The 13,310-nt window shown below is 62.6% G+C and overlaps 1 protein-coding gene across 2 annotated transcripts in view; it reads right to left on the bottom strand.

The window, feature by feature from the left end:
* Positions 1-13,310, bottom strand: part of FLT4 (fms related receptor tyrosine kinase 4) — a 45,247-nt gene that overhangs the window by 13,315 nt on the left and 18,622 nt on the right. For both annotated transcript variants that reach the window (XM_055284922.1, XM_063642416.1), the window contains exons 4-23: positions 13,196-13,308; positions 12,913-13,075; positions 12,666-12,805; positions 12,198-12,366; positions 11,798-11,915; positions 9,027-9,181; positions 8,784-8,946; positions 6,842-6,968; positions 5,627-5,735; positions 4,465-4,827; positions 4,030-4,176; positions 3,800-3,931; positions 3,529-3,635; positions 3,136-3,271; positions 2,608-2,712; positions 2,177-2,290; positions 1,913-2,001; positions 1,662-1,812; positions 1,138-1,232; positions 612-734 (exon numbers count right to left, since the gene is read on the bottom strand). In XM_055284922.1, coding sequence (XP_055140897.1) covers positions 612-734; positions 1,138-1,232; positions 1,662-1,812; positions 1,913-2,001; positions 2,177-2,290; positions 2,608-2,712; positions 3,136-3,271; positions 3,529-3,635; positions 3,800-3,931; positions 4,030-4,176; positions 4,465-4,827; positions 5,627-5,735; positions 6,842-6,968; positions 8,784-8,946; positions 9,027-9,181; positions 11,798-11,915; positions 12,198-12,366; positions 12,666-12,805; positions 12,913-13,075; positions 13,196-13,308 — 2,819 coding nt within the window. The remainder of the gene's footprint in view (positions 1-611; positions 735-1,137; positions 1,233-1,661; positions 1,813-1,912; positions 2,002-2,176; positions 2,291-2,607; positions 2,713-3,135; positions 3,272-3,528; positions 3,636-3,799; positions 3,932-4,029; positions 4,177-4,464; positions 4,828-5,626; positions 5,736-6,841; positions 6,969-8,783; positions 8,947-9,026; positions 9,182-11,797; positions 11,916-12,197; positions 12,367-12,665; positions 12,806-12,912; positions 13,076-13,195; positions 13,309-13,310) is intronic.

The following is a 13,310-nucleotide window of genomic DNA, read 5'->3' as shown; positions in this document are numbered from 1 at the left end:
ACCAAGCCCAGGCCCTGGGCCCATCCTGCTCCTCCCCCTCCCTCTGACACTCTTCCTCCCCCAAGGGCAGAGCCCTGACCCGCCTTGGAGGCTCCTCCAGGCACCTGCTGCCCTGCCTGAGCTCCACTCATGAGACACACTCCGCCTCCTGAGTTCCACATACTGCACCAAGCTGGTCCATCTCCAGGACGGACGCCACACAATGCTGTGCACACTCAGGCCCCACAGGGCAGGCCCTGGGAGTCAGGGCCCACCGCATGGACCAAGGCACTGGGCAAAGACAAGCTCCAATCGGAACAAGCTCCAATCGGAGCACTGGGCCCTGCCAGTCAACTCCCGCCTCCACTTCCGAAATCCACTTCCTTTCGGAGCACTGGGCCCCGCCCATCAACTCCCGTCTCCACTTCCTTGCCCCAAGATGTCTAAGTTGGGGGGTGGTCACTAGGGTCCCCTGGGGGCAGGGAGTCCACCAGCAGCTGGGCACGTGGCTGGCCAACCAAGGAGCTCACCTCACCCTGTGCCAGCCCTCCCTCTCCTGGACAGGCAGTCTGTGGTCCTACCCCTTCACCTGCTGCGCCCCACATTCCCTCTCCTCAGTGGCCTGCACTCACACTGCCCTTTCGCACGTAGTCAGGGTCTTTGTAGATGTCCCGGGCAAGGCCAAAGTCACAGATCTTCACCACGTCGCTTTCTGACAGCAGAATGTTCCGAGCAGCCAGGTCTCTGTGGATGCACTGGGGTGCAGGGAGGCGGAAGGGGGGCTGTCAGTGCAGGCCCCTGGGGTAAAACCCACATCCGAAACTCCAGGGTGCCCAAGCAGTGGGGACCATGGGGATGCCCTGCCTGAACTGTGCTCTTCTGGGGAAGGATTTCTATCCATCTCCAGGACTCATCATGGAGAGAGCTTGTGGAATTGTGGGGACAGCAGAGAAAGTTGTGGAGTCAGACTCTGCTGCTGACCAGCCAAGAGACCTTGGGAGGTCAACTCCATGCTTTGGGCAGTTTCCTCCTCTGCAAAGTGGGAGAGACACTAACGGGCCACAGAGTCATTGCAGGGTTCAGCCAGAACCAGGCACTGTTTGGCGACTGGTGGGGATGCACCCTTTTCCCGTCTGAAGGGCCTTCGGGGAAGCTCACCTTTCGGGAAGCCAGGAACTCCATCCCTCTGGCCACCTGGAAGCTGTAGCAGACAAGATCTTCCATGGTCAGCGGGCTCAGCCACAGGTCCTCAGCTGCACGGCGGAGCGAGGTGGGTTCAGGAGGCGCCTCCTCCGCGGCCTCCATCTACCCAGCCCCAGGGAACAGCTAACAAGCATGTCAGCCCCCCTCCTGCCCCTCAGCCTCTGGGACACCCACGTCCTACTCCCAGAGCAGTAAATGCTGTTGCTCTGTGGGGGCTGGGCACCTGCTGCTTGGCCCCTGACTGCCTGCCTTGTCTGCAGGGCAATTTCCTATTCAGCCTGTATGACCCAGTCAATTGTAAAACATCTGTGTGAAAATTGTCCCCGAGGTGTCTTCCCTTCCTAAGGCAGAGCCCATTCCACACTCTCCCATGAAAGTCCCCGCTGAGGGCCCCAGGCTGGGTTACCCTAGGATGCCTGATCATGGGATATAACCGGGCCCGTCAGGCACTAGGAAAGGGGAAGAAGCCAGGCTCTAACCTTCTTGGTCTGGAGAAGCCCGCCTCGCCCCGCCCTCGTTCTTCGAGAACCGCGCGAAGAGGACCCTGTCGCTGCTTCCTGGCCTCTTCCGATCCAGCCTGGCGAGCTCCACCATGGCGCGGAAGCGTCCGCGCTGCTCGGGAGACTTCTCCTGCGGATGCACGAAGCTGGTTCGAGGGCGCCCAGTCGTCCACCGCAGAGGCGCCTCCATTCCCCCGCCGCCCGGGGCGCCCCGCAGGCCGCGCACTCACTGCATAGGGGCTGAAGGTCTCCCGCTTGGCGCGCAGGAAGTTGCAGAGGTTGCCGTACTTGCAGTACTCCACGATCACCATGAGGGGGCCTGCGGCGGGACCGGGCAGCGGCCGTGCGTTCGGAACCCAGGACGCGCTGCGGGCGCGCTCCGCATTTGCACCCGCGCCCCCGGGGGCCTCCCAGCCCGGGCCCTGCAGCCCCTCCCGCCCGCAGCGCCCTGCGCCCAGGGTCTCGCCGTCCCAGAGGGCCGCCCCGCTCCGTACCCTTCGGCTGGGTGCACGCCCCCAGGAGGTTGACCACGTTGAGGTGGTTACCGATGTGAATTAGGATCTTCAGCTCCGACATCAGCGCGCGGTGCTCGCTGGCTGTGGCGCCCTCTGGAGGGGACAGAGGCCTCACACCGGCTCCAATCCCGGTACGTCCCCCTTCCCCGCCACTGGCTGCTTAGCTAAGGCACAGCCAGCGCTTTTGGGAGGGGGAGGGGTACCAAGGGTCCCCAGGGCACCCTGCTGGCCCCACTGAGGCAGGGGTTCAGGTGGTACCTTTGCTCTGACTCCCGCAGCCTCCCTGTAGAATCTTGGATGAGACTGGCTTCCAGCCTCAGTTTCCCCTCCTGAGTTGCCGTCCCACCGGCCCGCCCAGAGCTGCTGCTCCTCACCAGCTAGGCTGCCCCTTCCGCCCGCTGACCCCACACCTTTCAGCATTTTCACGGCCACGGTGTCACAGCTGCTGCCCTTGTTGATGCCGAAAGCGGAGGCTTCCACCACCTTCCCAAAGGCGCCGTAGCCGAGCACTCTCCCTGTCGGGGCAGGGAGCCAGTTGCAGGTGAGCTGGATGGGGTGAGGGTGGAGACAGGTGGGCAGCAGGGGAGCCCCGTCTGGAGGTCCAGGAGGACAGGCCTGGCAGCAGGAGGAACGTGGGGCGCCTCTCTGCCAAACAGGAAGAGCCTGGGAGCCACCGCGGGAAGAGAGGGAGAGGTGGACAGGAAGCCGCGCATCCTCCCGGGTAGGTGTGACAGATACACCCTGCTCAGGGTGGCAGCAGGTGACCTCAGGGAGCCTGGGAACTGGGAACCCTGGCTAAGGTTCTAGGTACCCACGCCCAGAGGGACAGGTCAGGCCAGGCGGACCTTCCTGGTACAAGTTTTGAGAATGGAGGGATTCAGGCACTCCAGCCTGCAGCAGGTGGGTCGGGCAGGAGGTGTGGGTTGGGCTGGCCTCACCCAGGTGCAGTCGCTCTCGGGGGAATTCCCACTGGCTGGCGTCGTAGGACAGGTATTCGCACTGCTCCTCCAGGGGCACCTCCTCGGGGTCCACGATGATGGACAGGTAGCCCGTCTTGATGTCTGCGTGAGCCGGCTGCGGGGACGGGACAGGGAGGAGTGGGACAACTCACTGGTTTGGCCACTTCCTGCGGGGCTCTCAGTCAAGGACGGGACAGAAAAAAAGACAGACAACCTCTGCGGGGTTGGAGCCCAGCGTGAAGGGCTGGGAGGCTTCCCAGGAGACAAGGCTGCCAGGTGAACTAGGGCGGGCACCTTCTTCTTTATCTTAAGGGCGGCCAGGGTGGGGAAGGCCTGAGAGAGACTCTGTCAGGAGCGGGGAGGGATACTCACCCTCCTCATGTTACAGAAGATGAGGAGGAGGACCACCCAGAAGAAGACAGCAATGACGCCAGTACCAACAAGGATGACGATCTCCATGCTGCCCTTATCCTCGGAGCCTGCGTGGGCAGAAAGGGGCCGGCGTGTGTGTGTGTGTGTGTGTGTGTGTAAGAGCGTGCATCTGCTGGCAGCGCCCCTTCTGGTGGGCACGGCTTGCCCGTGGTGGCCACAAGCGTTAATTGGGGGCGGGAAGGGAGTTGAGGGGTGCAGGCTGACGCCAGACCTTCCACGGCCACGCTGGCAGAGGAGTTGACACAGCCCTTGGCGTTGCACACGCTGCACAGATAGCGTCCCGCATCCTCCTCGCGCACGCGCTGGATGCTCAGCTTCTGGTTGGAGTCCGCCAAGTCGACTCCTGCAGGGGGTGGGGTGGAGGTGCGGGTCCACCTGGGTTTGGGATCGTTGGCTTCGCGGGCCTCCGGACCTGCCCTTTGCCCGGGCCACCCTCCCTACCAGACTTTTCCTCCAGCAGCCTCTCGTCTTTGTACCACACGATGCTGGGCGCGTGCGCTCCGGCCACCAAGCACTGCATCTCCAGCGAGTCGCTCACGTTCACCAGGAGGTCGGTCAAGTTCTGCCTGAGCCGAGGGGCTTCCAGGGCTGGGGCAGGGGTCGAGAGGGAGCTAAGTGGAGCTGCACTTAGCAGGAGGACCCTCTTTGGGCTGGGAGCAGAGGTAGAAAAGGATCCCTGGAAGCTGGACTTAGGGGTTGTGCGCCGGGCAGGAGCGCCGCGCGCCTCCGCAGGGGGAGGCGGATAGTCAGGAGGGGGCGCTCCTGCAGGCCAGGGCTGTCAATAGACCTCCCAGGGGCGAGCCACGCCGGGGCAAAGGCAGAGGCAGCTACTGCCAGAAGAGAGCGCGTCCCCGCCCTCCCCGCGGCCAGCCTCACCCTGTACCGACAGGTACTTCTTGTGGCAGTGCTTGTCATGGCTGCGCCGGTCTTGCACTTCGCACACATAGTGGCCCTCGTGCTCCGGCGCGACGCGGGGGATACTCAGGCTGAGCGTGGCGTGGCGGGCCCCAGGCGCCACCTCCTCCAGGCTGGCGGCCAGAGGGGTGGCGAACAGATGCACGTTCTTGCAGTCGAGCAGCAGCGGGTTCCCGTGCGCATCGTGCAGCGTGGACAGGTTGAGGCGGTACCAGCGCAGATGCTCGTACTTGTAGCTGTCGGCTTGGCAGCTCAGGCGCACGGGCTGGCCCTCGAGTAGCTCCTCGGATGGCTTGGATTCGATGCTGAAGCCGTCGGGGATGGCTGTGGAGGGAGGAAGAAGCCCTGTGGCACTGCCCTGGGAGTTTGCTCACCCATCCACCTGCCGCCCCGGGGTCTCCTCCTGCCTCCCTCCCTCTCTCCCCGAGGAGCCCCAGCTGGACTGCTTGCCCCCCACCCCCCGCCCCACCAAAAGCCCAGGTCATCAGTTCCTTGACACCACTCAGTGGGACTTGAGTCCTCATTCTCTCTTAAAGCTTGCCACGTCCCACCCCACGCTCAGCCTGAAACAATGTCTTCCCTGGCTTTTCCCAGTGCCGTGCGCCCACTTCCTCTTGTCTCTTTGGTCACTTCTGGTCAGGCTCCTGTGGCCTCCCCAGCCCCCAGGTGTTCTTTTGGGCTCCATCTCTCTGCTGGTGCCCTGATCTACATTCTGGGACCCAGTGACGTCTGCTCCTGGGCTCAGCTCTCCTAAGGTCACTAGCACGTTTGAAAATCTGAGTAAACCACAGACTTTCTCCCCAGAGCAAAATTCATGAGTCACAAGGTCTCAGGGCTTGGGAAGGGGAGGGTGGGAGTGGGTATAGCTAGGAGGAGCTGCAGTGAGCCAAGAGCATCCTTGAGGGAGGAGCCCTAGGGTTGGGGACAGAGGATGCCATTCCATCCCAGTGCACCAGCACCCAGGCCCTATGCTGGTGACCCTCAAAACTATTTTTCCTGTCTACAACTGGTAGGCCTTGGATCTCTCTCCTGGGTGTTCCACGGACCCCAGAAACTCAGTGAGCCCAAACCTGCCCCTCGTGACCCTGTACCCAGGCCTGCCCGCCCTGGTCTGGTCACTCACTGGTCACATAGAAGTAGATGAGCCGCTCATCCTGGCCCACCTTGTTGGAGACCACACACTTGTACATGGCAGACACGTTGGCATTCTGGATCACCAGCTTGCTCACAGTCTGGGAGAGCACAGGCACAAGGATCCGTTTCCTGCCCAAGTTCTCCCAACCTGGGCCCTCCCTTTCTGCAAGGAGGTCGCCGTGCCCACCACAGTCATGGGGGAAACTAGGCTTTGGGCTGGGGAAGACCAAAATTCACAGGACCGGGGATGGTGAGGCAGGGAAGAGAAGGCCCCTGGGCAGCAGAGAGAGGCAGCTGCCCAGAAAAGTCAAGGGACAGTGTATGGACTGCTGGCCTAGGCTGCGGTGACGTCAGAGAGCAGCCTTCAGCAGGACCAGAGAGACCTCTGGCCGTGACTGGGCTCAGTCTGTGGCTATGCTGAGGGGGCACCAGGGTCAGTCCAAGCCAGGGTGAGAATTCAGGCTGGGTCACAGCAAAGGCCAGTCACTTCTGGATGGGGTCGGGCCCAATCCAGTCGCTGCTTGCTGAGATCCTCGTGAGATGGCCTCGTCAGCCCAGGACTGTCCTCAGCAGCAATCCTTAGGTCCAGGGTTATTGAGAGGGGTGGGGATGGCTCCCAGAAGGACCGAGGCCTCAGGGAGTAGGAAGTCTGAGACACAGGGGAGGAGAGAGGGCCACAGGCCCTGCCTACCATCCAAAGACCCCCACCCCCACCCCACCCCCAGCCGGGCACTTCCTGTCCAGGACTGGAACAGGAAGAGGCTCTGGAGGTGTGTAGGAAAACAGGAAGTGACTGGAGGAAGTAGGTGCCTTTGTTCAGTACCCCCTTCTCGGCGTTGCCCCCAGGCTGCGCCAGCGGCTCAGCAGCCCTCTGTGCACACCTGGTCAGCCGCCAGCCCAGTCCCCTCCTGGCCCTGGGGCCTGTGGGCCTCAGGGGCTCATGGCCTGGCCGGGTGGCCTTGCATCTCGGCTTCCTCGTCTGGGAAGCCGCCAGAGGTCCGCCCTCCATCACAAAGCCGGAGGTTGGCCCTCTGACCTTTCTGCAGACAGGGTGGCCGAGGCCTACAGACTGCAGGAAGGTCACCGGCTCTCGGCTGCTCTGCCCAGCACTCTGGAAGCCAGGTGGAAAGCACATGGCAGTAGTGACCTCTCTCTCCTCCCTTCTCCTTCTCCCTGGGCACTCAGCAGCATGGCTGGCCTGTACCTTATTCTTTCCCTCCACAAACTCGGTCCAGGTGTCCAGGCTCTCGATGGGGTTCACGGCGTCCTGCGTGGTCACCGCCCTCCAGTCGCGGCACTGTGGCATGAGGTCTCGCTGTGGCCGCCGCCGGCTGCCAGGACCAGAAGAGGCAAGGGCAGGTCAGGGATACAGGCAGGAAGGGCCCACGTGGGGGACGGGGTCAAGCCCTTGTCATACCCAGTCACTCATATGGGGTGGTGGGCGAGGCTGGCCCTCAGGCCTGGGTGAGGGAGATGGGAAGGGGACTTTGTTTCTTTCTTTTTTTTTTTTTTTTTTTTGAGACGGAGTTTCACTCTTGTTGCCCAGGCTGGACTGCAATGGCACGATCTCAGCTCACTGAAACCTCTGCCTCCTGGGTTCCAGCGATTCCCCTGCCTCAGCCTCCCACATGGCTGGGATTATAGGCATGTGCTACCACGCCTGGCTAATTTTTTTGTATTTTCAGTAGAGTCAGGGTTTCTCCATGTTGGTCAGCTGGTCTCTGACTCCTGACCTCAGGTGATTTGCCTGCCTTGGCATCCCAAAGTTCTGGGATTACAGGCATGAGCCACCCAGCCTGGCCTGTTTCTGGAGCTCTGTCTCCCACCCTTCAGGCTCAGGACCCGGCAACCCGTCCTACACAGGCTGCCAACACCACCTTCGTGTGCCCACTGTCCCTCAGGCACATGTGCACTCTGTCCCGCTTCTCTGTGCCCCTTCCTGCAGAGGCCACCTGGGATCTGCCCACATGGCTGCAGGGGCAGCACAGTCCCATTCTGCCCCAGGAGGCATCTCTGCCCACCCTCTTCCTCTCTCCTGCTTTAGGAGCTGTGGCCTCCCTCTGGGCTGGGTGTGCATCCCCAGCAACCTTGGCCTTCTGCCAGGATTGGGGGGGTGATCTCAGGGCCCCAAGGGAGGCTCATATCTGCTCCTGTGGAGGAGCCGAGCAGGGGCCCCCCGAAGGGCTCCATCCCTTGGCACAGAGCATAGAGGTGGCACACCCAGAAGGAAGGACATTTGGAGGTGCTGGCAGTGAGCTGCAGGCCACATGATCTAGAAGAATACCTATGAACCTTGGACATTTGGGGCCGGCTCAGGCCACCCCTACTGAGCCTCCCCCACTGACCACATGAGCCACAGTGGTCTGCCCTCATCTCCCATCTAGGTTCCCAGCTCCCATCCCGCCCGTTTGACGCTAGGATCTCTTGCTAAAAGGCAAACTTGAGCCATGTCTCCACTCCTCAACACCCTTCGCTGGCTCCCTAGTGCCTTCAAGCCATGCCCACCTGGGCATCCTTCTCTCACCCTGCTTGTCTACATGTCCTGCAAACCCATCTGTCCTGCTGGAATCCCGCTCAGTGGAGGGGAGCATGGCTCAGCGGTGAGTGGGTCCTGTTGCTTACAGCTGTGCCCCTGGGAAAGCCGCCTCCCTTCTCTGACCGTTTCCCTGTCTATAAGGGGGTGATGTGAGTGCTGCACAGATGAGCTGAGGCCCATGAGCACACATGGTGTGCCGTGGGGCTCAGTGCAACCATCCCAGGGGCTCAGGTAACACCCTCCCAGGTCCCCGCCCCGCTGGAGGTGTCCTGCTGGGTGCTCAGAGGCACGTGCTTCTTTCTCCCTCCAGATGATGCAATTACGTGTCCAGAGGTCTTCGCTCTTGAGGGAGGTGGGCGGGGGCTGGACCCATCCTGTGTCCAGCTTGGCCAGCTGGTGGAGGATGGGTGCAAGGGAGGCTCTGAGCCTCACTCAGGCGAGATGAAGCCAGGGATTGGCTATAGCTGAAGGTAAGGTTCAAGTTCAGAGCAGGGCCCTGGGAAGGGTACAGGGAAGGCCTGGGCGGTGAAGAGTGCTGTAAAGGGGTTCCTCATGGCTGAGGCTGGGGGCCGTGGCTGTGCAGGGGACCTGAGGCTGGAGCTGTACTCACAGACTACGCTGGGCAAACATCTTGCAGGGTGTCCAGGGCCGCCAGTGCCACTGGATGCTGAGAGGCAGGGGCACCCCATAGGCCGTGCAGGTGAGGGCCTGGCGGCTGTGACGCGAGTAGATGCTGGGGGAGGAGGCCTCCTTCTCATGTATCTGGGGGGGCACTGTGGGCACAGCAGATGGCCGGTCAGCTGGCCTCCAATGCCACGCTGCCCACCCGTGCGCTCTCCCGTCCCTGGCCTACCATTCACCACCAGCTCTAGGCTGATGTTGCGCCTCAGGCCAGCAGCGGAGTTCCACAAGGCGAGGGTGTAGATGCCCGTGCTGGCCTCCGTCACCTCCTTGAGCACCAGCGCATGTGGACTGTGGCGCCCGGACAGCGCCTTTCCGTCCTTGTACCTGGCCAGGGAAGGGAGGTCAGGGCCCATACAGATCCCACCTCAGCCCCAACCTCATGCTGGCACCCCCACCCCAAATACACTGTTCGGAGGAGGGAGGGGCTGGCAGCAGTGCAGGGTAGGGCAGGGGACGCTGGTCTGTGAGGGGACGGTCTAAGTCCCCGGAGATGGTCTCCAGGCCGTATCTGCCAGGTGTGACGACCGCGTCAGGAGGCCGGTTCAGGGACATTGGTCACTGAGGTCCGCAGTGGCACCTCCTGCCTTGCCCCAAAGCCTCTGTGATCTCTCCACAAGTAGCGAGATGACCATGTCACTGCTGGGGCAGCCGCCTTCTCTCTCTCCGCCTGTGGCTGCAGACAGCCTTCTTCTGCCAGGCTTGCCCAGCCCAGCCCAAGAGGGTCCCGCACACCTGGCTCCTCTGCCCAGCTGGGCATGGCCTGGAGACCCGTCCTCTTTCTTACAGACATCTGGAGCGGTGGAGGTGCAGTCCCTGCGAGCACAGTCTAGCTCCTTGAAATGTGCATGGCCCCTCCAGACATGTGGGCTTCTTGCTGCCCACACCCCGCCCCAAGGCCTGGCTCTCACTGCCCACCTCGCTGGGACACTCATTTCTGTAGCCAGGAATCTGCAGGGCTCCCTGCCTCCTTCATTTGGGTGGGGGTGTGCAGCCTTCCTGACTGTCCTATGCTGTGGCCTGCCCCTGCTTTGCTGTGTCTGTTGACTGCCCATCTTGCCCCTGGGCTGGGAGCCCCACGAGGGCAGGGCTGCCTCCTGCAGAGTTGTGCCTAGCTCCCTGCATGTCTGCCGCACACGTGAGGAGGCAGATGCCTCAGCCCCAGAGGGTGTGCTGGGGCCCCTGCAGGCACCTGTCTCTGTGGCCTAGACTCTGTATGGAGATGCTCCTCCTTCGGACAGGTGCCTGCCCCTGGTGCTGGGTGTTAGGCCAGAGAGACACTGCAGTGTGGCCAGGGAGAGGCACAGCCGTCGGGTAGAGACCAACAGAGAAGGGGATGCAGGAGCCCATTCTCAACTGGGACACCACAGCAGGGACCCGGGGGGGAGCTGCCTGGCCTGGGGTCACAGAGTGAGGCAGGGCAGGGCAGGGGCGGACCTGAGGTGGTGCTGTCTGCATGGCTCTGGTCCTGAGTCAGCCACTTGCTGGATGTGAGACCCCTTCATTGCCTCAGTGGAGGAGGTGACATGCACCTTGCAGCTGTTGTGAGGTTTAACCCAGACAGTGCCAGCAGCGTGCTGGACACACTACAGGTGCTTCGGAAGCCAAGGACCAGCCCATCTGCATGTTTGCTGGACCATCCACCCAGTCAGTGCTCGCCATCATCATGTGATGGTGCCATAGGAAGGGCGGGCACCGCAGGAAGGGTGGGTGGCTGCCATAGGAAGATGGCCAGATGTGGCAGGAGTGAGCCAGTGGAAAGCTGTTCTCAGAGGCAGCTGCCTGAGGACTGGGTGGACCCTGGACGCAACAGAGCTGCCACCTGCCCAGAGCAGGCTCAGTAATGGTGGCCTTGCAGGGCAGGGGACAGGGCCCAGGGGTCTCCAGGAGCTGTGAGTGAGGTTCCAGGATCTGCCAGTGCCTTCAGGACTCTGCCCCAAGGGCCTTGGCACTGACCAGGTGCCTTGGATGGACACCAAAGTCTGTCCTCAGTGGGTCACACTGGGCTCAGGGCCAGGATACCCTGGACCTTCCATCCCAGGAGAGACGAGCCCCCAGCCAGTGCAGGGGGCACTGGCTGAGGAAACCCTGGGCCTCTGCTTGCCCAGCTCCAGGAAAAGTTGCCCTGCCGGGAGGGAGGTGCTCAGGCTGAAGAGGAGGAGGCCCCTGGGCTAGCTCAGAGCAGAGACCCCTCCTGGGGACTTGGCCATCAGTTAGGAAGACCCTTTCCTGGCCTCTGCTTCCTCATCTGTGCAATGGGGACTCAAAGTGTGACTGACCACGGGTGAGCCATGTGGATGACTCAGACGGCCTGAGGATGTGTTTGCGAGGGGTGCCATGCCCCCCCAGAGCCTGCAGGGAGTAGCCAGCAGAGGCAGAGCCACCCCTGAGGAATCCCTTCCCTGGGCCTCGGCACGCTGCAGGGTAGCCTCATTCAGCTTGCAGATCCGGGGTCTGCGGGGACTCCAGCAGCCTGTCGGCCTCCTGGAAGCTCTCTTGCTTACTGCCGTGCAGCACAGGCCCAGCCAGGCAATCTGTCAATTCCCTGTGGCATCTCCAAATATCTGGACAGGAGGGTCCTGGGAGAGGCAGCCTCGCAAAAGGAGGCATAGGGAATGCTAAGCCATTGCTGCAGGGCAGGCCCTGGAGATTCTGCAGGGCAGAGAGGGGTCCAGCGGTCAGGAGGCAGTTAGGAAAAGCCCCTTGCTGTGCATACCACACCGACATGTAACAGAAGGCTGGTACTGAAACCTTGCACCATGTGGCAGGAACAGACAGACCTTCCATCTGAAATATCGCATTATGGGCGGGCCCCTTGGGGCGTCTCCTGAGAGAGGCCCCCGCCGTGCCTGGTCTCAGCGTGTGGGTCCTGACGGGGAGGTCTGTTTTGCCCCTGGGCTTGGAAGGGTAGCGGCGGGGTCGGTGGGGAGCCAGGGCTGTTACCATTGGAACTCGGGCGGGGGGTACGCTGCCAGCTTCACGGGCAGCTTCACCAGCTCGTCTCCTGCCGTGGCCTCCAGGATGGGTCCCTTGAGCCACTCGACGCTGATGAAGGGCTTTTCTGCCAGACAGGAGAAGTCACTGTAAAGCCAGGACTGACCCGTCGTGGATTGGGCAGGGACTCCCCCCATGGCCCCTGCAGCCGGACACCCGCGGACTGGGGCTGGCCATGCCGCCCGGTGCAGGAGCTGGAGCTGGGCAGCTCCTCCGCTCATGGCCCTCCCTTCCCTCTGGCTGGACTCCTGAGTGCTCAGGTGCACCGTGAGATCTGGGCCCAGGCCCACATGGCACAAAGACCCTTGTGTCCCAGGCTTGATGGCATCTGACCCACCCCAGGCCATACCGTGCACAATGACCTCGGTGCTCTCCCGAAATTGCTGGATGCCGTTGTTGGCCTCACACACATAGGAGCCCAGGTCGTGCTGGCTGATGTTGTGGATGGTCAGGATGCTGGAGAGCTCCGTGTGGGTCTGCTGGGAGCGTCGCTCAGGCACCCACTTACCCCGCTCTGCCTGCCCGCACCCAGGGAAGCCCCACGTCAGCAGGTGGGCTCCTGCACAGCTACCCCACCAAAGGCGCAGCACCCAGCCCAGCACCCCACCAAAGGCACACCGCCCAGCCCGGCCAGCGGCGGCTCCAGAAGCCTTGGACCCAGGCCCTGAGTTTTCTTTGGGTGGAACGCTTGCCAATCAGACCGGGGCCCCTGGGGCAGGCCTGGGTCCGCACATCCTCCACACGGAGGCCCAGTGTGTGCTGGACAGTCACAGGGACTCCTGGGGGCAGGACAGCGTGGCAGGGCTGCTGACCTCACCTGCTTTCCCGGGTAGTCCCAGTCAAAGGTGACACCCGAGTTGAACTCAGCCCACACGGTGCAGTTCAGGACCAGCTTCTCCCCTACCAGCAGCTCCAGCGACTTCCTGGGCAACAGCTGGATGTCATAGAGCTCGTTGCCTGTTGACACACACACAGTGACTCCCACGCCCTCACAGGATGACACCCACTGAGGCCAGCGAGGCAGTGACAGTCCCGTTACTGTGAACGGGGCACAGCCCTGTTACCTGTGATGTGCACCAGGAAGGGGTTGGAAAGGAAGTCGTGGTCCCCCCAGGTGGTCTCGCACTGCAGGTACAGGGCGTCGCGCAGCAGCGGCGTGGACACCCGCATGCCCCGCCGGTCGTCCCACATCACCTCCTGCCCATCTGGCCACAGCACCGAGCTTTGCTGGAGGGACAAGGCCACCATCATTGCCCAGCTGCCCCCTTGCTCCTGGCCAGACGGGCGTCCGCCTTTCCCAGGGGTGGGATGGGAGGGTCGGATGCTGGGGCTGGGGTGAGGCCGTACCGAGCGCAGCGTGACATTGAGGCCGGGGATGGACACCAGACAGGGCACCCACATGGCGTCCTTCCTGTTGACCAAGAGCGTGTCAGGCTTGTTGATGAATGGCTGCTCAAAGTCT

The sequence above is a fragment of the Symphalangus syndactylus genome, chromosome 7 (genome assembly GCF_028878055.3).
Source record: "Symphalangus syndactylus isolate Jambi chromosome 7, NHGRI_mSymSyn1-v2.1_pri, whole genome shotgun sequence".
NCBI classification, from domain to species: domain Eukaryota; kingdom Metazoa; phylum Chordata; class Mammalia; order Primates; family Hylobatidae; genus Symphalangus; species Symphalangus syndactylus.
The sequence above is the reverse complement of the archived record's forward strand: the minus strand, read 5'-3'. Positions and strand labels throughout refer to the sequence as shown.